The sequence below is a fragment of the Nelusetta ayraudi genome, unplaced genomic scaffold (genome assembly GCF_046127955.1).
Source record: "Nelusetta ayraudi isolate G7.1 ecotype Tasmania unplaced genomic scaffold, CSIRO-AGI_Nayr_v1 ptg000015l, whole genome shotgun sequence".
Classification (NCBI taxonomy): domain Eukaryota; kingdom Metazoa; phylum Chordata; class Actinopteri; order Tetraodontiformes; family Monacanthidae; genus Nelusetta; species Nelusetta ayraudi.
In genome coordinates this window covers 279,202-300,760 of record NW_027466065.1, presented here as the reverse complement: position 1 = coordinate 300,760, position 21,559 = coordinate 279,202, and the positions used below count along the sequence as shown (strand labels likewise).

The 21,559-nt window shown below is 45.9% G+C and overlaps 1 protein-coding gene across 1 annotated transcript in view; it reads left to right on the top strand.

Moving 5' to 3' along the window:
- The first annotated feature begins 134 nt into the window (after positions 1-134).
- Positions 135-21,559, top strand: part of stard9 (StAR-related lipid transfer (START) domain containing 9) — a 33,469-nt gene continuing 12,044 nt past the window's right edge. Inside the window, exons 1-19 of the mRNA XM_076023150.1 lie at positions 135-413; positions 2,878-2,947; positions 4,986-5,102; positions 14,792-14,908; positions 15,098-15,130; positions 15,216-15,277; positions 15,535-15,647; positions 17,028-17,170; positions 17,291-17,358; positions 17,546-17,643; positions 18,012-18,224; positions 18,501-18,598; positions 18,709-18,786; positions 19,049-19,126; positions 19,221-19,400; positions 20,078-20,129; positions 20,426-20,551; positions 21,205-21,287; positions 21,466-21,527. Coding sequence (XP_075879265.1) covers positions 367-413; positions 2,878-2,947; positions 4,986-5,102; positions 14,792-14,908; positions 15,098-15,130; positions 15,216-15,277; positions 15,535-15,647; positions 17,028-17,170; positions 17,291-17,358; positions 17,546-17,643; positions 18,012-18,224; positions 18,501-18,598; positions 18,709-18,786; positions 19,049-19,126; positions 19,221-19,400; positions 20,078-20,129; positions 20,426-20,551; positions 21,205-21,287; positions 21,466-21,527 — 1,838 coding nt within the window. The 5' untranslated portion in view covers positions 135-366. The remainder of the gene's footprint in view (positions 414-2,877; positions 2,948-4,985; positions 5,103-14,791; positions 14,909-15,097; positions 15,131-15,215; positions 15,278-15,534; positions 15,648-17,027; positions 17,171-17,290; positions 17,359-17,545; positions 17,644-18,011; positions 18,225-18,500; positions 18,599-18,708; positions 18,787-19,048; positions 19,127-19,220; positions 19,401-20,077; positions 20,130-20,425; positions 20,552-21,204; positions 21,288-21,465; positions 21,528-21,559) is intronic.

Here is a 21,559-nt window from a genome sequence, read left to right as displayed (position 1 = left end):
ACTGATCTGAAGCACCTAGAAAATCACCGCGCTGTAGATTTGAATAATAACAGTCATGCAAAAGAAGGGGGAGTATCCAGCAGCATCTCCACCCTCCGGACCGTGTTGCTTGTAGCAGGAAGTTGCTCTCCTCGCATCGCGACTTCGGGGCGCTGCGGGCGGGCGGGCTGCACCAGAGCTCGGCCGGCCGACGGGGATGAACTCGGCGCCGAATGGACGGAGACGGCTTTCATCCCCCGCGTTTTAAAGATGACAGGAGAGTCCGTCCGCTCGCGTGGGAAAGTGTTTTACACCGGCGCAGAGTTTAGTTCACCACTGAGTTGAGCGAAGTAGGGGGAAACCTCCTCCAAGATAATCTGGGGCACGATGGCAAACGTGAAAGTTGCGGTCCGAGTTCGCCCTCCGACCGGAAGGTAAGTCCACTCACAGAAGTTGCCGGCATTACCTTAACTATCTCATTGACTAGCTAATTAATCCCAGCCGGTAATGATTTTTTTTCCTCCCAGTGTTTTTTTTTTAATTTATTTTTTAAAAATTTAAGTTTAACAGGTAATATTGAAATTTGTTAATGGTTTATGCCTTTTAAAGGTGAAAAATACGCTCTTTGTGTTTGTACTCCTTATTAAACGTGACTTTCGGCGAGTAAGTTAAAAAAAAAAAAAAAAAAAACTTCAAGCTAGCTACTTTAGCTGGCTAATTAAATCGCCAGCTAAAGTTGCTGCACATGGTGGAATGATGACAACTGTGGCTGGAGACTGACTAACTGACCGATCATCCTGCTCTCGTTGAGAGCTGGGATTGATGAGTAAGGCAGGAATGAAGGGCCTTCAGTATGCTATCTTTGATACAGCAGGCGGCAAACTAACGAATGGAGTGGAATTGTGACGCAAACGCAATGTTATGTTTGTGCCCCTGTCACCTTGCGGCAATTTTATAGTGACTATTTCACTGCATATGCCCAAATATGCACGGTCAGTTGGCGGCGACCAGATCATTGGTTGGTATGTGTGTACTAAATTCTCTTAAATAACGTTTTGTTTAGTTTTTTCTAACAAAAAAGGGCCACATGCCAATTGGTTTACGCACGAGTCCATTGTTTATTTCTCTGGTTTTCCCCTCTTTCGAGTCAGTGTGTGCTAAAACATATCTGACTGTCTGTGTTGTCATGAAGGGCAACGATACCTCTTCCAGGTCAGCTTTCGCACCCCCAGCCACTGAGGTTTTGTTTGCCCCTGCACTCTGAGATGACCTTGCAGTTAGTTGTCTTATTCCAAGAAGGCATCATGAGTTCTTGCAGGAGTCTTAAAGCCAGAGCTTTTATTGCAGGCCGTAAACAGAAGAACGCTTTTCTGGGCCTCAACTTTGGGCAATTAATCTTGCGAACCTGCGCCACTGGAGATGTGGATGAAAAATTAGGTTGTAAATATGGAGCCTTAAAACGTTCATGCGCTGTGCCAGCTTCCTATTGATGTTGTGTGTTTGCTTGCTGCAGGGAATTGTGTTGTGAAAACTGCAGCTGGAAGAGGAGAGAGAGGAAAGTTTGGTTGCAATTTCGTGGCAAATGATCAGTAGGGCGCAAAATCACAGATCCTCGATGCACATGTAGCTTTACAGCGACATCGATTTGGGCTAAACTCCTGCAGAATATTAAGCAGGGGTTGCAGCAACTTCACTGCCTCCACCTTGTGTTATTGAGGGGCTGTTCAAGAATTCCTTTCACAATGTTTCCTGCTGTTTTGCATATCCAATACATTTACAGTTATGCAAATGCACCTCCTCATTCTTCGCCATTGTTCCGGTTCTTTCTGATGCGAGCACGCATTTCCTTTGCTCACTGTGTGACCGAGACGACGTTAGCTTGAGCTTCCAGCAAGTGGCTGGGGAGAATCTGGTCCCAGCGAGTGATTTATTGGCATCAGCCCCGTCAGTTGTTTCCTCACGTGACATGCAAAGGTTTTTGCAGGATTTTTTTTTTGTACTTTACACACACAAAAATGCCTCGTATCAAAACACATTTTTATTTATGAGGTTTTTTACTCCCAGCACGTCCCCTCACCCCCTGCCTCAGCTCCTCTGTGATCACTCAGCCTGAGATTGAAGTCTGGTGGTTTTGGGCTGTGTTTTTTACTGGGGCTGTTAGAAAAAAAAAAAAAAAAAAAAGGAAGGGGGAAAAAAAAAAGATCAAGATTACAACAGCCACCCCTCCATGTCAGCCGTCTCTACACCAGCAGAGAGAGTTTCACCCCTTATTGGAAATCAAAACCGGCTCCATCTCATCGTGCTGTGATTGCCTCCTGTTTCGCATGTGTTGCGTCAGATGTTGCTCGGTCCAGCTGCTGCAACCAGATGGAGTTGACCTTCTTTTGCGCGCACACACACACACACACACACACACTGCTGCTTTCCATTGTACACACTCCAAAGCGTGCACGTTCCTGACTCCGGGTGGGGGGGAGAGAACCCTCTCTAGCAGCTTCGGCTTTTATTTTATTTTTTAAAGAATCCACTGGTGATGATTTCATGCATCACACATTCATTATGTTAACCGCCGTGCGATAGCCTCAGTCAAGCAGAACCACCCAAAATTTATCTGGACACCCTCTCGCATGTATTTGTGGCGGCCCCATTGAAGATTTCAAACCTGCTTCGATCTGTCGGCTTGTGTTCAATCCAAAGTGAAACCTTTTGTTGAATTTATTTCCGCTTCTGCTTGAAGCACATCAGTACTGACTGCTGCATCCTTTCTTATCCTCTCTTCTCCGCAAGAGAGCATGCCTCAGCGTTTTACTGATTAGACCGCTCACTTCACAGTGATTCCCTCTGTCTGAAATGTATGATGTTCACTGTGTTGAGTTAGGATTCTCCTCTTGCTCGCAGGGAGATGGCGGACGGAGGCAGGCTGGCTGTGAAAGTGGAGGACAAGTCTGTGAAGATCCGCAATGTTAAGGTGAGATTTTTTTATTTATTTTTTTTGGGGGGGGGGGGTATTTTTGGGTGGTTAATAGCTTGATGCCTCTAGTGTTGGAAGGACCAGGGTTCATTTGGAGGTGTGTGTTGATGCTATCTGTCGTGACAGGATGTTTAGGGCTCTGGATCAGCCTTTTCCTGCGTGATGTCACTTTTGTTTATTGTGAGAAGAGGCAGGCGGTTCAATGCCGATCTATACCTTCATAACACTGACGCCTTTTGATGTGTTTGCACCAAAGGAAAAATAGAGTATGCTGAGTATAGATGCAGTTATAATTTAGCAGAATTTGTATTTGCATACAAACACAAGTTTGTGGATGTTTGTTTTCTTTGAGGAATTGGCTTGTCATTTTTTTTATTTTATTTTTTTTTATCGTATTTCAGTTTTTTTTATGCTCGAATAAAGAATTCAATTCAACATTGAATAAATATCCTGCACAGATTTTTGAAACAATTATTATTGTTTGACACATATGGTCTCGTAAGTCGACACTCTCACTAAGTTAGCAACCTGCTGTGTCACATGACCAGGCAGACTCGTCTGATGAGTGCAGCGCCGCGTTGCCTGCAGACACTCTGGCCCGAGTTCCAGTTTCAGGGTGGAACAAGTCACACTGTGGGTTTCACGCTTTGCTTTATCAGAGGTGAAAATTGAAAGTGTGAAGGAGGATTTGTGGGGGGGGGGGGAGCCTCGTCGATTCCACTTGTGGGTGCAAAGGCAGAGTTTGTTGTCCGAAACGTCCGGCTGTCCGCCTTGTTGAGCTCACTGGTGGTGAGAGACTCGCTGCCGTTGGTTTACATTCTGGCCTCTCACGCTGATGTATGGAGAGGAGTCTGGGGGGGGGGGGGGGGCAGAGCAGAGAGAATCTGTTTAAAAAAGAAATTATGTGACGGAGAGAAACCACACATGGCCTGCCCCCTCTCCTCCCCCCCTCTGCTCCCCCTCCAGTGGAAACAGACCAAGACCCCATGACTCTTGTGGCTCTTAAGGGAATAATTATTTATGGAAAGTGGGACAGTTGTGGAGGATATGGGACACACACGGCTAGTGAGAAACTAAAGCTAATATTAGAGAGACGTAAACGTTACGCAGACCAAACGAACATCTTTTTAACGTCCAGACCCAATTAAAACAAATGTGAAGATGGTGAGTTGGAGACAGGAGACGCTCAATATGTCTGCGTATGAGTGGGTCTGTGGTTCGGGTCGGGGTCTGCAGCTGACTTTGAGCTAAAACAGGACCCCCTTCTGAGAATTCCATCTGTCCACAAAGAGGCTGTATGTGTTTTTCAGCTCATCAGCCTCAAGAAAAAAGAAAGAAAAAAGCCTCCAGCGTAGCACAGAATCAATAGCTTCCCAACATTGACAGTGGTCTGCTCTTATTTTCTTTTGCTCAGACAATTATCTGCACAAAAGAAAATAAGAGTAAATCTATCAGTGAAGACAAAGTGAACAATTTTTGTGTAATTGACTCTGGTAGTTTGTTGTAATTTGCGAGAAAACGATAAGAAGCGATGCAGAAGAAATACCAAGAGGGACGTGCTCGTGTTTTCTTGTTTTGTTTTGTTTTAATCCTTGCGCTCTCACGCAGTGTGGCCGTTGTGCCTGGACAAGCCTGCGTGATGCTGAGCTGTTGTTGCCTAGTTCAAGTTTCACAGTAAGCAGGAAGGTGTTCAGTGTCGAAGCAGCGAGGCATCTAAAAACGCTGCAGGAGCGGCGGGCACGTCGTTAACGAATGGAAAAAGCTTACTGGCAGTTTTACGCACCAGCAGAGCCATTAAGATAAAACCACAGCGCCGGGGTTTTTAAATGTGGCTCCCGTTCTTCCTTCATCAAATACTTTATATTTGAGCACATGCGAGTGAATTCAATCCGTTAAGGACCGTCAAGAACTAATGAAGTGCGTCCAGCCTTGTTAGAGTTGCAGCGTTGGGCAGTTTTTTGCCCATCGTGTAAATAGCAGTAAAAAGTATCCTAACACGCTTGACCCTTTTTTCCCCCCCTGTGTGTCTCTAAAGCTGGACGGACGTGCTGATGGCGCAGTGGATTCCAGAGAGAAACTTGTGGAGTTCTGTTTTGACTACTGCTACTGGTCGGTGGACCCTGCACACCCCCACTACGCCTCGCAGGAGGAGGTAACGGCTGCCCGTGTTTCACTTGACGTTGAGGCACAAACTTTGGTTTCACGTGACCTCAGATTGCCTGTTGAATGTTTTCTCTTGACTTCTCGTTGCAAAACTTGTGTGTTTTTTCCCGATGCCACGTTTTCCTGTTGTGAAATCTTCTCGGTGTTGTGTGGGGAAAAAAAAAACTTTTTGATTATTTCACTATCAAAAATGAGTGCAGGTTCTGCCATAAAAAACAGAAAAGTGGTCGCTAACCTTTGTGGGCAAACTTTTTGACTGGTGGGGCCACAATTGTTTCTAAAATTTGACAGAGGGGGCCGGAGCCGCAGCAGATGGATGGAGTGTTTTGGTGAGCCACCTCAGTGGAGAAAGAACACATCATGCCATATGTAGGAAATGTGCTTGAAAGTGAATTGAAAATGATCAAAAGCGTTACAACAAAATACCTTCTGTCTTTGAAGCCCCGCAGTATTTAGCTCTTTATTGAAATGACTCTTAGAACACTGAAAAATGGATGAAGTACAGCTTTTTTTATTACTTACTTACTGTTAATATGATTTCTTCAAGTTCGGCAGACCGGATTTAAAAGCTAAACATATGCTTAGCATATGGACCCCGGGCCATAGTTTGCCCATCCCTGGTCTCATCAGTGTTGACCATTGGAGCATTGTTACCACACTCCAGCCGTTTGGGGTGGGCGGAGCCTTTTCGCATGGCGACCCAGGGATGTTTTTTGTGCTATTTTGTTTTTTTTCGTCTGTGCTTTGCAAACACAACCTCTTCCATCATGATAAGAGCCCAGAGGAAACTGCGGCCGTGCACACGGACCACAACAAGAGGGACGACGTGTGTGTTTTGTGTTGTGTGTTTTTTCCACAGATGGCCACTCATGGGACACAGAATCGGCTCCATCTGTTACCCAGTAGTCTTTTTGCCTCGGCCGAGGTGTAGATAGCTGACTTTACATGTCCGGGCTTTTGATTCGCCAATTAGATGTGTTCGTGCTGGTTTTGATCAGGGTGGTGGGATTGGTGATGCTGGACCCAGAGAGGGGCTCAAGTTAAGGAGGCAATAGCAACGTTTCCATTACAGTTTTTTGCAAATTAAAAGCGAAAAAATACTATTTGTCATGTAATAAAAAAATCATAAAATAAAATGACTATACATATATGAAAATATTCAGTTTTCTCCTCCATTGAAACATGATGCGCCATTTTCACTTCAAGTGACCTGGTCATGTGACCCCGTACGTCACGTCCGGTGGCGCATAAATACAAAAAAAGTGTTTCCATGACACTTTTGCGATTATCCTCTATATCGATGCGTCTGAAAAGCCACCTCATGAGAGCATAAAAACCTTATTAAAAGTTAAGTAGTTGAGAGGTTTTTTGAAATGTAGGCGTTTCCGTCACCAGTTTTTTTTTTTGCGATATTTAGGCTTTGCGCAATTCCAGGGGCAATGGAAACGCAGCTAGAGATTCCTGATTCCTGTACGAGAAATACAGAAAAAAAAAGCTCAGGGATATTTTGATTTGGTGTAATTCTAAGCGACTTCACCCTGATTTCAGTGCAGTGTAGCAACCTGCTACGGCTGCTCTGTCAGAGCTCTTTGTGTGATTTGAGTCACCAGTGTGATGCTTCAGAGGGCTGCTGAGCAAAAGATGGCACAACACTTCTCCTCCTCTTCTTCTTCTTCTTCTTCTTCCCCTCCTTCTTCTTCCCTCTCGTGGTTTTTGGCTTGGGTTGCCACTTCCCTCAGCAGAATTGTGTCCAGTCACAGCGACTCGGTGGCCACACGACATTCCTCAGCGTGACCCGCGGTGGGCGAAAGGACAGCGTCTGGATTCGAATCTCACCTCCTTTTTCTCCGGCAGAATCCCCAGAATTGTCCTCTCAAAGTCTGCGTCAAACTGACGAGCGTGCGGCGCCGCAGTGGAATATATTGGAATCCGACTTTTTCCTCTTGCGACGCTCTCGACCCCCATTGAAACAAAGCACCGAGCCAATTGGTGTTCTGGCGCCGTGGGATTTCCTCGCCTTCTCTCCGAGCAGGAAGTGCAGAACCTGCTCCGAATCCACTTTTGCACTCGGCTCCCATCGGGCCCCAGAGTAACATAAACCTGTGCTGCAGTGAGGCGAGAGAAAAGTGGATGTTAGCTGCTGCTTTTTCTGGCTGCATACGGCCGCGCCACACCCAGAACCCCTTGGAGACCCCCAGGAGACCCCCCTGCACCACCCACCCACCCATCCATCCATCCATCCATCCATCCATCCATGACACTGGAGCCTCTCTATCTTGCCTGAAAGACGGCAACGCTAGGTGTCTGAGAGGAGAAAAGGAAGAAGAAGAGTTCTGCCTGGTGGAGATGTGGGTTAATGAAAGACAACTGTCTGTAATCAAGGCCAGCTGTTGATCTAGAGCAGAGGAGAGACTCCTAGTCTAGTCTAAATACTACAACACACACATATATATATATATATATATATATATATATATATATATATATATATATATATATATATATATATATATATATATATATATATATGTATATATATATGTATATATATATGTATATATATGTATATATATACATATATATATATATATATATATATGTATATATATATGTATATATATGTATATATATATATATACACCTATGTGTTTTTTTACGCTAGATATTAGATATTGAGCTAGCCTTCCCGCCGTTTACGCCACGGCTCGCCTTGTTTATTGCCTGTAAAAGCAAAGCGAGCAAAAACAAGCGGAGCAGGAGAAAGCGATTAGAGGGCGAAGGCGGAGTGGGAGTGCGAATTCCTCGGCGGGAGGAGGAGCCGAATGAAGGGCGACGGGGTGGAAGAGGGTGGAGTTAAAGAGGGGGAGGGGGGGGGGGTTCGCTGTGCCTCCAGAGCCCCCCCCTTCCCAGCTCTCTCCTTGCCAAGCTCACAGCTGCCTCCCTCCCTCCTCGCTAAGTGATTCTTCGCAGCTGAATTTCATGGCTGGGACGTCACCGCCGAGGCTTCCAGTCTGGAGCACAATGCCTTTTTTTTTCTCTTTAAATTGCAGAGTGGAGTCGACTCGCTGGGGTTTCTTCCTCCTCCTCTCCGTCCCATTAAATCTCCCCCTCTCACATTCAAATAATGCCGCCCGCTCGCACAGTTTCTGGGTCTGTGTGTCAGCGCGGACAAAGAATAGCTTCTCTGTGCACGGCAGCACACGTGAGCCCCCCCCCCGCTCTCCCATCCCCAACCCGGACACAGTCCAGTATCAGTTCGGCCTGATTTTAATTAACCATAAAGCCCCCCCCCACCCGCTTCCCATCTCCCCTCCCACATGCTGTCAATAAAGAAACTTGAGATCCTTCCCCCTCTGGACGCAGAAAGGCCAGCTGTGATTTCTGCAGAGATTTTTGCTCCAGCGGCAGCAGAGCGACGCCGTAAACAAGACAGCAGTCGGGCAGATGTTATAGAGTCATCGGAATAGTTTTAAACCCCGGCCGCGCCAAACTGTGTTTGTTGCTCCGCAAAAAGTAAACGTGGTGAATCTCGCACCCGCTCACTTCCTGTTTGAAGGACTTTTAAAAGTTAAGAAGAGACAACAAGAGACAAAACTTTGCGACAAATGGAAAAAAAAAGTCTTTGCCTCGATCCTGTCTGTGTCCAACACACTTTCACCCTGCTTCTCCTCTTCTGTCTTGCCTGCCGCGTGCAGCCCTGCTCCACGTTGTTGTGCTTGGGGTCTGAGCGGCAAATCCCCACTAGCGTCCAAAAACAGCCCTGTTTATTTGTTTAACTGCCTGTGCGCCGCTCAGAGGAGTTTAAACTAAGACCTGGAATGCACATTTCCCTCACTTTTTTAACCCCCCCCCCCCTCTGTTCTCCCCGAGTCCTTCATTCCCATGCGCGGGGAGGTCAGAGTAACGCCGAGCATCCTATCTGTCTGGCCTGCGTGTCTCCGCCCTCTCTTGCAGCCTCGCCAGCCCTTCATGCTAATTTGACCTACAAATTCTGTCCAAGTGTGACAAACGAGAGCATTGTTGAGCGCCGGCCAAACGGCTTCCTGTGCTCTCTGCTCCCTCCTCTCGGCCGTGAAGCCGTCTTCCTGCTGACTACGCTGCCCACCAATGTGGAAATGATTGTTGTTGTTTTTTTGAGAAGCTAAGTTTAGGAGCCTTTCAAACTGAAGAATAAGTTTGGAGTCGCCTCTTCTTCTCGACCGCGTTCGTGAAATTGTTTCCACATCTTGTTGTATTGTCGAGTGCCCTTCTTGGCTGCAGATTGATGCTGAAAAAGGGCCAAAAGGTGTTTTCATCTTTTATTTCGAGTTGTGTTATTGTTGCTCCTCGCAGGAACTCGGGGAAAACTGACTCTGTGGGTTTTTTTTTTTTTGATGTTTTCTCATTTTCCCCAAAAGCTATTTCACCTTTGCCTGGAAAAAAAAAAATCAGCTTGTTGTGTTGTTGGCGCTGGACGGGAACCAGGAGGCCTCCGCTTCTAGGTTGGATGGCTTTGGCAGAGAGTTGCTTCTCTCCCGTGCATTTCATATTTTGCTCGCAGCATCGGCTCTTTGCATCAGTCTCTTATAAATAAGGTGTTAAATAAATAAAAAGAATGCAGAGTGAACACTTGTTGTTTAGCTTTTTTTTTTTTTGTTACATTTTTTTCCCCCTCTCTTTCTGCCGTCGCCCTCGACGACGTCTCACACATTTTTTTTGATACACAGACACGACTCCGGGGAGGTTAAAAGGGGAGCAGGACACGTGAAACCAGACCAAATTGGTGTTTTCCGTAGCCGGCGATTACAGAGCTGCTCTCGCTGCACCGCCACCACCCGACCACTTTTTCACCCTTTGCCGCTCTGTCTTTATCCACACGTTTCATTACCAACATGGCAGTTTCATCTGACTGCTGGCTTCCAGAAATGTGCTTGGGTGAATTTCTTCATCTTTGCGGAGCTCGTTGGCTGGCAAATTCACTGATTATTGTTGCGAAACGTCCAGAAATCCTGCTCGTGTTTGTTTTGCAGCTGGAATTTAAAACCCTGCAGGGGATGATTGTGTTAAACAGTGTTTGTTGACCTTTACCGGGCAATGCAATTCTGTTTTTGCATGTGTACCAGGAATCTCCAAACATTTTTATTTTACTCTTCCCTTCTCTGTTTTGACCAGATGATTTGGACGGACATACGACTGATTCTATATTCAGCTTTTCCCGCTTTCATTGTTAGTGGTTTGGTTTGTTTTGTTTTTTTAATTCCTGCGGTGCCAGGGAGGCAAACTCTGAGGCTTTTGTCCTTGTTGGGGTTGTTGTTTCCTCTAAACCACTCACCCACAACAGCAGCAGTGAGAGTTGCCTTCCTGCTGATGGAGGTGTTTATTCTGCCCTTATTGTGTTGGACCCGTCGGCCTGTTTGGTTGCTTTAAATCGAGCCTCTTTCACTCCCGCTGAATTTGACCCTGAATTGAAATTGAACTCCACAGGGATGGGAGACTCAAGTCGCATGACTTGACGCGAGTCAGACTCGAGTCGCAAATTTGAGGACTCGAGACTTGCTTGATTAACGCTGATGAAAGACTTGACTTGACTTTGACTTGGTCTTCATGACTTGAGACTTGACTTAGATTTGAGACAGGTGACTCAAAAGGACTTGACTTTTTAAAAATTAAAGACTTGCATTTTTTTTCAATTTCTTTTCTTTTTTATATATATATATATAACGTTAGAAAATTTGTTGGTGTTTTTTTGGAAAATGATCGGGTGATTTTACGGTGCAATGCACGCTGCACGCAGACCAACAGCGGTCAACAGATCAACAGATGAGCACCTTTGAGTCTAGATAGATGCGTAAACATGCCAGGGAGAAATGACCTGACCCTCCTGAAGGGAGAAGTAAGCAGTTAAGTTTGGCAATTGCAAGCAGGGTGCAATAGTTTATGTTGAGATAAAAGTCAAAGTGTGCACCACTGTCTTAACTGATTTCAATGTGTAAACTGACTTGGATGATCAGATTTTGTATGACTTGAGCTGTGACTTATTTGACTTTAGCAATGACTTGACTTGATTCTCACCACAGTGACTTGGGACTTGCTTGAGACTTGACGGTTAAGACTTGAGACTTGCTTGTGACTTGCACACGTGTGACTTCTGGTAGTCCATACGAGCAACACAAGCGCCTCCTCGTACCTCGGTGAAAAAATACCTGCCAGCGCCACCAGGAGCTGCAGAAAGTAAAAATGGGCTATGTCGGCGGAGGGTTGGCGTGACAGGAATGAAACGCTCCACCGCAGTCTCAGCATTTACTATTTATTTTTTTTTGTCTTTCCGAGAGGTCATCAGAAGTATAGTGTAGAATTTTGATTAAATAAAAAAGAAATAAAAGAAACGGGCTCGACTGTGCCGAAGGAGACAAAATAAAAGGTGTGACGCACAAAGAGGAGAGAGAGAGTGGAAGTTCAGAGGCGGAACTTGAAGTGAGGTTGCGGCTCTTTGTGCGAGGCCTGGCGGGACCCCTCAGCCTTGTTGTAGCCCCCATAGAGTGAATTTAAGAGGGTCAACTTTAACAAGGGGCCGTATTGATTCTCTGTGTTTGAGGCAGGACGGCTTGTCTGTGTCTCTTTTTGAATGGTGGGATGAGGACAAGACACGGGAGGCAACTTTTTTTTTTGTTTGTGTGTGTCCACGTTAAAGTCACCATTCAGCCGAGAGGCTGGCGGGCTGGTGGGCGGGCGGGGGTGCACTACCCCTCGGTGGTCCCGGGCCCCAGGAGGACTGCACACTTCATCAGGTCACTTCTCTTGAGGATAAACAAGAGTTTATCTTTCCCAAGACAAGGAGCGCATGAAGTCGGCGTCACCCCCTAGATTCCATTCAGAGTTTTTTTGTTTTTTTTTAATTTATATTATTTTTATTGCACAGAGTACGTCGCGTTGGATACATTTTTCTCATGAGGCAATCATAATTATTTTTTTTTCTCCTTATGTCATAAGGTACAGGAAATATAATTCAATTAAATTGGAAAACATTTATATATAATAGTAATAAAGAAAATGAATGAATAAAATAAAAATGAAAATAATAAATACATAAACAAAAACAGAACAAAACAAACAAAATAAAAAATAACAAAATAAAATAAAGTAAATAAAAATAAAAAATAAAAAAATTGCACAATGAACAAGAACAAGGCAGCATTATCAAGCATGAATAGATGACATGTGACAATATGGCGTGTCATCCATTCAGAGTTTTGATGAAGTTTCTGTGACGTGCTCTGTTTGTCACCGCACAGAACAAGTTTGTCATCCCGGCCTGCTGGCTACGGCTACAACACCTGGACACACCGCCTTGTGGTTTTAATTTGCTTGCTGCACCACGAATGTGATTGAAATTGCTGTGCAAATGAATTCAGTTCCAACACAGAACCAGGGTTCTGTTCAATTCTCTCTGTTGTGAAGACCAAATTGCCCAGATGTGCAAAATCATTATTGTGTCTTCGCTGACGCCGGCATCTGTTTCTGACAAAACAACACAGGAATTAAAGGTTGTTGCGACACCTTTAGCTCCCAGTGTAAAAAATGATTTCCGGCACGCACGCAGGAATGTGCCCCTTGTTTCTGTCAGAGTGCCTACTGGCTGATTTATAAGGTCACTCAGTCACTCGGCAGTGGCTGGAGGGAAGCATTTTTTTTACTAGCGACACGTGGCTCTTGTCTGCAGAGGGTTGGCAAGGCGACATAGTGAAAGGTCCACGAGCAAGTGGTGTTTCTGAAGTGTAGGGCTGCAGTGAACACTTCATCTGCCAGTGGATAAATCCAGACAGCTCTTCTTTATTGGAACAGCTCGTCTGTCCATGGTGACGAAAAGTAAGGCGATCCATTAGTAGGCATCTTAATACTACTACTACTACTACTACTCATAATAAAAATAACAATTCTAAATATCTTAAATAGTATGCTAATTCTCCTCTATGATGAATGAATACATAATGATGATTTAACTTTTTATCCAAACAACAAGCTAATAAAGCATTGTGATTCTGACGCAGGCATTTTTTCCCCCCCAGATTCTGAAACCCCGACTCCTCTAAAAAATAATAATGTTTGGAATGTCGCTCCAACACATTAGACATTTTCCGAACACCTTGGACATGTGTTAGCATTTGACTCCATATTCCTGCGTCACTGCTGGCTGTGCAATTATTGCACCCACGTGGCCAACACTTTGCTTTCCCACACCTCCAGTACGGCTGAGAAACACAAAAGCCGGCCTTGACCTTTTTTGAGGATCGTGCATGTTTGTGAGCTTAACCGCACAGTTTTGTAACATTTGACGTTTCTCAGAGAGAAAAGCCCCGGCTGTTGAGCGCTACCCCGAAATTCAAAACACTCCAAAGAGCAGCCAGACGACCGGGGAACCGCTCTCTGGGTGCTTTCACAAGGTGCAGTCCTTTCACAAGAGCTTTCAACCACATCCAAGCTAAACCCATTCCCACCGCTCCCAGGGTGTATACACAGGCTTATCTCCAGCCTCTCCTCGCCGTGGCCGGTGGTGGACGCACACATTTACACGCCGGTGGTGCGTTGAAAGGACTCCCGTGTTTGATCCTTGGAGGTGGCTGGAGAGCTTGGAGAGCATTCCTTCATCCTGTGGTCCAGGCCTGGGGGTCTTGGGCTGATCTTGACGCTGTGTGTTATGGTTGTGGAGGGGAATGTGCTGTGTCTCAGGTCTGGCCCAGATCAGGTTGCTTCCCCCCCCCCGGCCATATTTCGCCGCAGCTTCCTTGGAAATATGGCGGTGCAAGATGGCAACTAGGAGCAAGATCCTCGCTCTATGTATGTTCTTATATAAGAACCGTTGTGTGGGTAGGAAAACCAAAATACTTTTATTGTACTGTGAGTATACACTTTTCTTAATCTATTTATGGGCAGTATATTAAGCTTTTACCAATATAAAAATCACAAATCAGGCCAGATATTACACACTGGACCTATCAAGGATTTTAGAGTGATCAGATTGTGACGTTTGATTTCTGTGTTGTGATGTGTTTTATTCTTCGGATGCATTAGTAGATCCATGCAGCTATGCATCATCCGTGTGTGGTGTACCTGTAGAGTGTTGATAATGAAGAACGAGTGAACATGATGGGGCCTCCTCTAGACGCTGGTGCTCACATGTGGACGCAAGGAGAAGCACAAACACGGGGCTCGCCTGTTTGTTTTGAGAGGGCTTCCTCCAGATCCCCTCATCTCTCCACGGCGCTCTTAGTCCAGGCTTATTTCTTTTTTCCTATCCCTTTTTTTTTTTCTTTTTGCAACTCTGGCACTTGTGTCTACTCTCACACAAGCGCAGCAAATCTGTTGTTTACACAAAGTATTAGCTGACCTCTCGGCTCCCCAGCAAAACACCTTTTAGCAGGAAGCACCGTTGCCTCCCCGACGCTCTGGCTCGGCGCCACGGCATTGTGGCAGCGAAGCCTCAGTGTGAACACACACTGGTGTTTAAAAGCAAAAACAATGCCATGGAACTATATGGCTGCACTGTCAATAAGACGCGCACACATAAGCAGGCATCTCAGTTCGCAGCCAAGCCAAATTTGTGCTCAATCTGTGCTTCTCTCTCCAGAAATTTAAAGAAATCTCTTTGTTCATCCTGTGTATTTGTTATCTAAGGTGTGTGTGTCTGTTTGTGCTCCTCAGGTGTTCCAGGACCTGGGTGTGTCAGTGCTGTCTGGAGCCTCTGAGGGTTACAACGTGTGTCTGTTTGCTTATGGCCAAACGGGATCGGGGAAGACGTACACCATGATGGGAACGCCGGTGAGAACTCAGCTCGCTTTGTGGCATCACACACATGTTTTGCAGGTTCCAGCTGGCCCAACTTAGTTGGAACAGTAGCAACAACAAGTAAAGCATTTTATCATAAAACATCTCCAACCATTATACCAGTCTAAAGTTAAAAGCATTCATTTTTTTCTTCTGAATTTTTTTTGTTGTTGCTGTTTTTAGGACTCTATCGGCTTGACTCCTCGGATCTGCCAGGTACAGTCGTAGGTTGCGTAGTTTCACTTCATCGTGGCTCTAGAATTGTTGGGTAACTTGACTATCTGGTCTCTTTGTCATGCAGGGTCTCTTCAGATCACAAGACATCTGTGGTGAAGGCCAGAACACCAGCAGGCTGGAGATCAGGTACTGATGGCATTGTCTGGATCTGAGGGATGTCGCCCGTGAGCAAACTTGCACCAACAATTAAGCTGCAGACAACACAATGCAAAGCAACTGGTCTTTCTAGTTTTTGTGCAGCTCTGTGGACTCCTCAATTCCGTTTGTGTTTGCCGGCGTGCGGACAATCAAAAAGGATGAGCGTCAGTGACAAGCATCATCGCAACTGCAGCAGACAGTGTGTCGTTATCACGGGACGTCTTCTTTCTTCTCCGTCCCCGCAGCTTCCTGGAGATCTATAACGAGCGGGTCCGAGACCTGCTGCGGCCGGCGGAGCAGAAGAAGAGGGTCTCCCTGAGGGTCAGAGAGCATCCTGAGAAAGGGCCGTACGTGCAGGGTGAGTGTGTCGGCCGCGGCTCTACATTCACGCTCTGTGATGAGAGGTAGTTGGAGACACGGATGCCCAGACGGGACTCAAGTTAACTTAAAAGAGGGAACGCACAAAGACGAGGGATTTCAGGAAACCAAAAGAAAGTAAACCACAATTGTTTATTTATTTTTTGGCTCATTTTATCCTCGCAGTAAGCCAACATAAATCCCCAGTTCGGGAACAACATCAAGATAAAAAAAATCACCACATTAGTCCCTTTTTTCCCCCCTCGTCTTGCAGATTTAAGGGGTCTCATGGCTGCAAATCCCCAAAACGCTGCAAGAATAATTTCCCAATGATTGACACAGTTTTCTGCAACGCTTCCTTTGGGAAATCTCTGTTGTGAATGAACTTGCACAATGTGATGTGGAATTTGCATATTTTCATATATATATTTTTTGAAATTTCTGCTCGAGCGCTGTTCTTGGCGTGCTGACTCTGGATTTACGACAAGAGTCAACACTGCGACAGACACCAAAACACAACATTTACCTCAATTATGGTCTTGGGTGTGTGACAGTACTTTTTAGGAATTCTTGTGTCCTGTAACTTTTACAAGTGGCCCGTGGTCGTCTCCTCTTTCAGCTTGTCTCACTTTCCCTGCTGTTTGGACTCCTCCTCCTTTCTTTGTCTCCTCCTCCTCCTCCTCCTCTTGCTTCTCCTCCTCCTGACTCCTCCTCCTTTTCCACACGCGTCCTAAATCCCACATCCACTCATTGTCTGCATCAAGAGAAATCCCAGTTGACCACAGGAAGTGAAGTCATTTCCTTGCGTCTCAAGGGGAGAACGCTTTACACACACACACACACACACACACACACACACACACACACACACACAGTCTGACACAGATTAAGGCTCTGCTTTCAGAACTGTTTTCCCACGTAAATAAATCATATTTTTTTTATTGTTTATATTTAGTTTTTTTTATTTTGTGTATTGTGTTTTTTGTGTGTACAACCTACTTAAGATTTGTGAGTCTTTCAAAATGCCTCGTATGACCAACCAAATGTGACCCACTGATGAGACATACTTCCTGTTTTTGTCATCTTGCATCTTCATGAATCTCCTTGTCATCCTCTGATGCACATCCGGATACTCACAGGTCGCCATTTACATGAAGTTAATCGGCGTAACTCTGTTTGGGGGCAAGGCAGAACCTTAAAAAGCAACTAATGATCATTATTGTTCCCTGTGGAATGATTTGCAAGTGTAAATCGTCAACATGTGCATTCAGGAGCTTCACGTGTTTGAGTCTGCATTGTGAATTTTATCTCCCTCAAAGCTTTTCTGGAACTACGTCAAACTTCTTCTCTCGCTGTGCTGTTTTCCTCTTTCTCTCATCAGATCTGTCTCAGCATGTTGTCACAAGCTGCAAGCAGGCCATCGATCTTCTGGAGGAAGGCATCGCCAACCGCATCACGGCGGCGACCCACAACCACGACGCCAGCAGCAGATCTCACGCCATCTTCACCATCCAGTACACACAGGTCATCTCTCGCTCACCTCCGAGCAGCCGCCGTCAGATACGACACGGTTAATCCGCAGCCTGGATTTGGCAGATTCTCATCACTGCCTGTCTTGTTTTTTTTTGTATTTCTACTCTTCAGGCAACCCTGGAGAACAACCTGCCTTCAGAAATTGTCAGCAAGATAAACCTGGTCGACTTGGCAGGAAGGTAGGATTGGAAACTTGAAAATAAAAAAATAATCCTCCGCCTCATCCCTCCCATTGAACACGCTGACACAGCTGCCCCCTAGTGGATCAGTGCTGCGGTCTTGTGCTTTTTTCTCCTTCCTTCAGCATACTGCGTCTTCTGACAAACGCCTGGCGGTGTGTTTCTGTGTTTGTCTTGTGTCTGCCAGTGAGCGAGCGGATCCGCAGTACTGCCGGGACAGACTGACCGAGGGTTCCAACATCAACAAGTCTCTGGTCACTCTGGGCATCGTCATATCGGCTCTTGGTAAGTTAAGTCAACCAGCTCTGATGTCTTTGAAGCAGTGGTTGTTAATGTAATTTTAAAGGACAGAAACGTTTCGTATATATATTTAAAAATAAAAGTTTTCAGGCACCCTCAAAATCTTCAAATTGAATTGAATTTTAAATATAATAATTTTATTTAAGTTTCAAAGGGTTTAGCTGCATCAGAGGCACACAAACAAAATAGACATGACTTCATTGTTTATTGTTAATAAGACAAAATAAGAAAACTGAAAAGAAAAATTAGCAACTGGCTAAAGGTCCGGCTGTCTCTGTAAATGCTCGGCCCTGTGATCAACTAACGTAGATTTAGACTTTAAGCACACTCTTGCAAACCTGTCGCCTTGCCAGCCCAGAACTCCCAAATGTCCAGCAGCTGTCAGAGTATCAACAGTATGGCGTCGGAGGGCGACGGCAGCACCTTGGGAAGCCACAGCAGCTCCTTGTCTGGAGGAGCTGGAGGAGGAGGAAGGAGGCACTGCTTCATCCCCTACAGAGACTCGGTCCTAACCTGGCTCCTAAAAGACAGCCTGGGGGGCAACTCAAAGACCATCATGATTGCAAGTAAGACAAATGCAATAGGACTCACTGCTGTAACAATACCAGGGCTCTGATTATGCGCAACGTAGGTTTTTATTGTGTGTGCAATTATTGTCTAATTGTCTGTCTGTGCAGCCTGCTGCAAGCATACTGCAATATTGATGATGCTCCCAATACATTGTATATTCTAGTTGGCAATCTGATGATGTGACTGCATGTTTTATTAATGAAATGTTATATTCTTCCTTGTGAAGTCGTTTTTTTTCTTTTTGTTATTTTTTTGCATTCCCTGTGTTGCAGCGGTATCCCCCTCCGCGAGCAGCTATAACGAGACCCTCAGCACCCTGCGCTACGCTGCCCATGCCAGAAATATTGTTAACAAGCCCCGGGTTAATGAGGTCGGTTGCTGTTTCGGAGCGAGATGGCAAGATGTGACGTTTGCGCGAAAACATGCATTTATTTATTTATTTTCCTCGCTGGTTGATGTGTGCTTTGATTCCTCCTGCAGGATGCCAACGTCCGACTAATCAGGGAACTGAGGGAGGAGATTGACAGGCTTAAGAGCATGCTGCTCAGCTTTGAAATGGTATGAAGGCTCTTTTCTTTTTCTTTTTTTTTTTTAAATCATTGGGGGACATCGTTAACTCCTTTAGAAGTACACTGCATCTTTCTGGGTTTACACTGCTGCAATTACTAAGCTTCTGTGGCAAAGTCCTAATTTAGAGCTCCTCTTGAAGACACTTTTAATCCTGGGGGTGGTGACAGATTAAGATGGAATATGACATTTCCCTGATGCACAGATTTGTTTTGTGTTTTGACGTATCTATTATCCCCCGCTTGACTGACAGCAGCGTGATCTCAGCCCGTCGCTGAGTGATGAAAGGGATGGAAATCTCTCCGACATCGTTCTGCAGAACGAACTGAAGGTAGCTGGATCGAGACGTTCGCACCCGAGCGCGTCGCGTTGAAGCGTGTTGTTCCCGCTGACGGGCAAATCTCCACGCCTCCGCCCCTCCTCAGGTGGAGCAGCTGACCAAGGACTGGTCGGAGAGCTGGAGGGACAAGAAGGAGCTGCTGGAGCGCTACAGTTTGGACATCAACGGAGACCAGGCCGGGTTCCTCATCAACTCCCTCCAGCCGCACCTGGTCTCCCTGGACCGGGACGTCCTCAGCACGGGAGTTGTGTTCTATCACCTCAGGGTACGACCTCGTCATCTGATCTCATCCTGTTTGATTGCCTGCGCTTTGATCTTTTGTTTTCCACGCGATGATGATGATGATGATGATGATGATATGATCATCATCATCATCATCATCATCCCTGGAGAGACATTCTGATAAAAAGACAACCGCTGTTCATGAACAGTGTGTGCAAATTCCTGCAGAGTCTTCTTATTCGTTTTGGGTTCCCCCCCCCCTCTCGTCGTCCCGTCGATCTCTCTCTCCCATGCCTTTGTCTGAGCGCGTCCTCCGCCATGCATAACTTTCGTACCGGATAAGATGCTCTCAGTTCTGAGGCGAGGGCTCGGGGGAGCTTAAGCCTCCCTGATTCTGACAATGACAAGCCTCCCCTCAGGCCCGCCGATTACACCGTTCCCTGCGTGTGAAGAGGCCGAGGCCACCTGGGAGCACATGTGGTCCTGACACCATGTAGAAGAAAGCTTTTAATCCTGTTAGATAAGACCTCATATAAACAATTGATATCTTTTCCGTCGGCTAAGTAAAGGGCCTATAGCTCTCAGGTCACCCTCTGACATATATCTGCGTTTGCCCTCATGCTTTGAAGCAAAACTTGTTCTACAGTCATTTTTATTGAATAATATACTGTAGCTACCTTGTGTACATAACCTTGTTTTTTTTTTTATTTTGTCTCACAGGAAGGAATGACTCTCATCGGACCCCAGGAACAACTTGAAGAACCGCAAATAGGTATTATTTATTTATCGGTTCTTTTTTTTTTTTGTCCACCCAGCTGCACAGAACTATGTATGGTTACTGATAAATGATTAAACAAGTGCAGCTTTAAATAGAGAACATGGTAATAAATGCAAAAAAAGAAAAGCCCTGGCACATTTCTCCTGTTCAATGGGAACGTGTCGTGAAGCTTCCTAAACGGGACTCTTTTCTTCTCATTAGACGCTGCATTGAACGTTGAATGTATTTACATCAGCACGACCTTTTTAAATCCAAAACTACACTCGTGTCTCTGCCTGCTGCTTCTCCAGTTCTGGAGGGTAACGCCCGCTGCGTGATTGAGAACTGTGGCGGCATGGTAACCTTAAGGCCGCTTCCAGGGGGCGTCTGCCAGCTCAACGGCCGAGAGATCACCGAGCCCTGCAGACTGGCTCAAGGTCAGTTTTCCACTCAAATACTGCAGCTGTTGTCCAACACAGTTGTGTTTTAATATTTGATCACTTTAACTCCACAAAAATATTCGGATATGTTCATAAATGTCCAGTGTTACAGTTCATGTACATCTCCCGTTTCTGGGGCAATCAATGACAAGACAGAGACGTGCGGCATTGCACCGCTGGGAAAAGTGAATTTAGCCTACTATGGCACCTTTACGTTTAGCCTCTATCATTGCATGCAGTGGGAGAATCAACATACCTTCCTGAAAAATACACATGAGCAACACGTGACACTTCTTCTCATCCTCTTCATCGCTGTCAGACAGCATTGAAACACACAGTGACGACGTCACATCAGGCTGAGCAGCGCTGACTTTGAGGATGCAACCCAAGGGTCATGTAATTGCAGCGCCGCGCTGACTATTACATCTAGGTTAATGTGCAATTATATGCACACTCTTGAATATGCGCAGATAAACATATATGGGTCAATGCTCCATTACGTATGCATGGCAACCCAATCTTCCCAAGGATAAACACTTGCACATTCCCACCAGCCGGACTGCAAAAAATACACACACGTGCATGCACGCTCACGCACCTGCACGGACCGGCTCCTGCAGGATGATGAAGGATCTGCCTCTGTCCCCCAGGGATGGTGCTCACCTTGGGAGGAGTGCATAAGTTCCGCTTCAACCACCCCGACGAGGCGGCGGTCCTTCGGGAGCGCAGACGGGTAGGTGATAATCATGCCAAAGATTAAAAGGATGCTATTCATTACGATGGCAATCACGGCGGCGGTGGCGCGCGCTTTAATAAACTCGCGCTCGCTCGTTTTCCGCGGCACGAATTTACGTCGCGAGGACGCCAAGGCTCAACTTGTTTTTACTTTCCTTTTATGCAATGTCCCTCAGGCCAGTGAAGTTGGCACGAGCTGCACCTACATTGACCTCTGCCCCCCGACTCCTGCTGACAGGTAATGTACTGCTCCCTGATTTTGGGGTGATA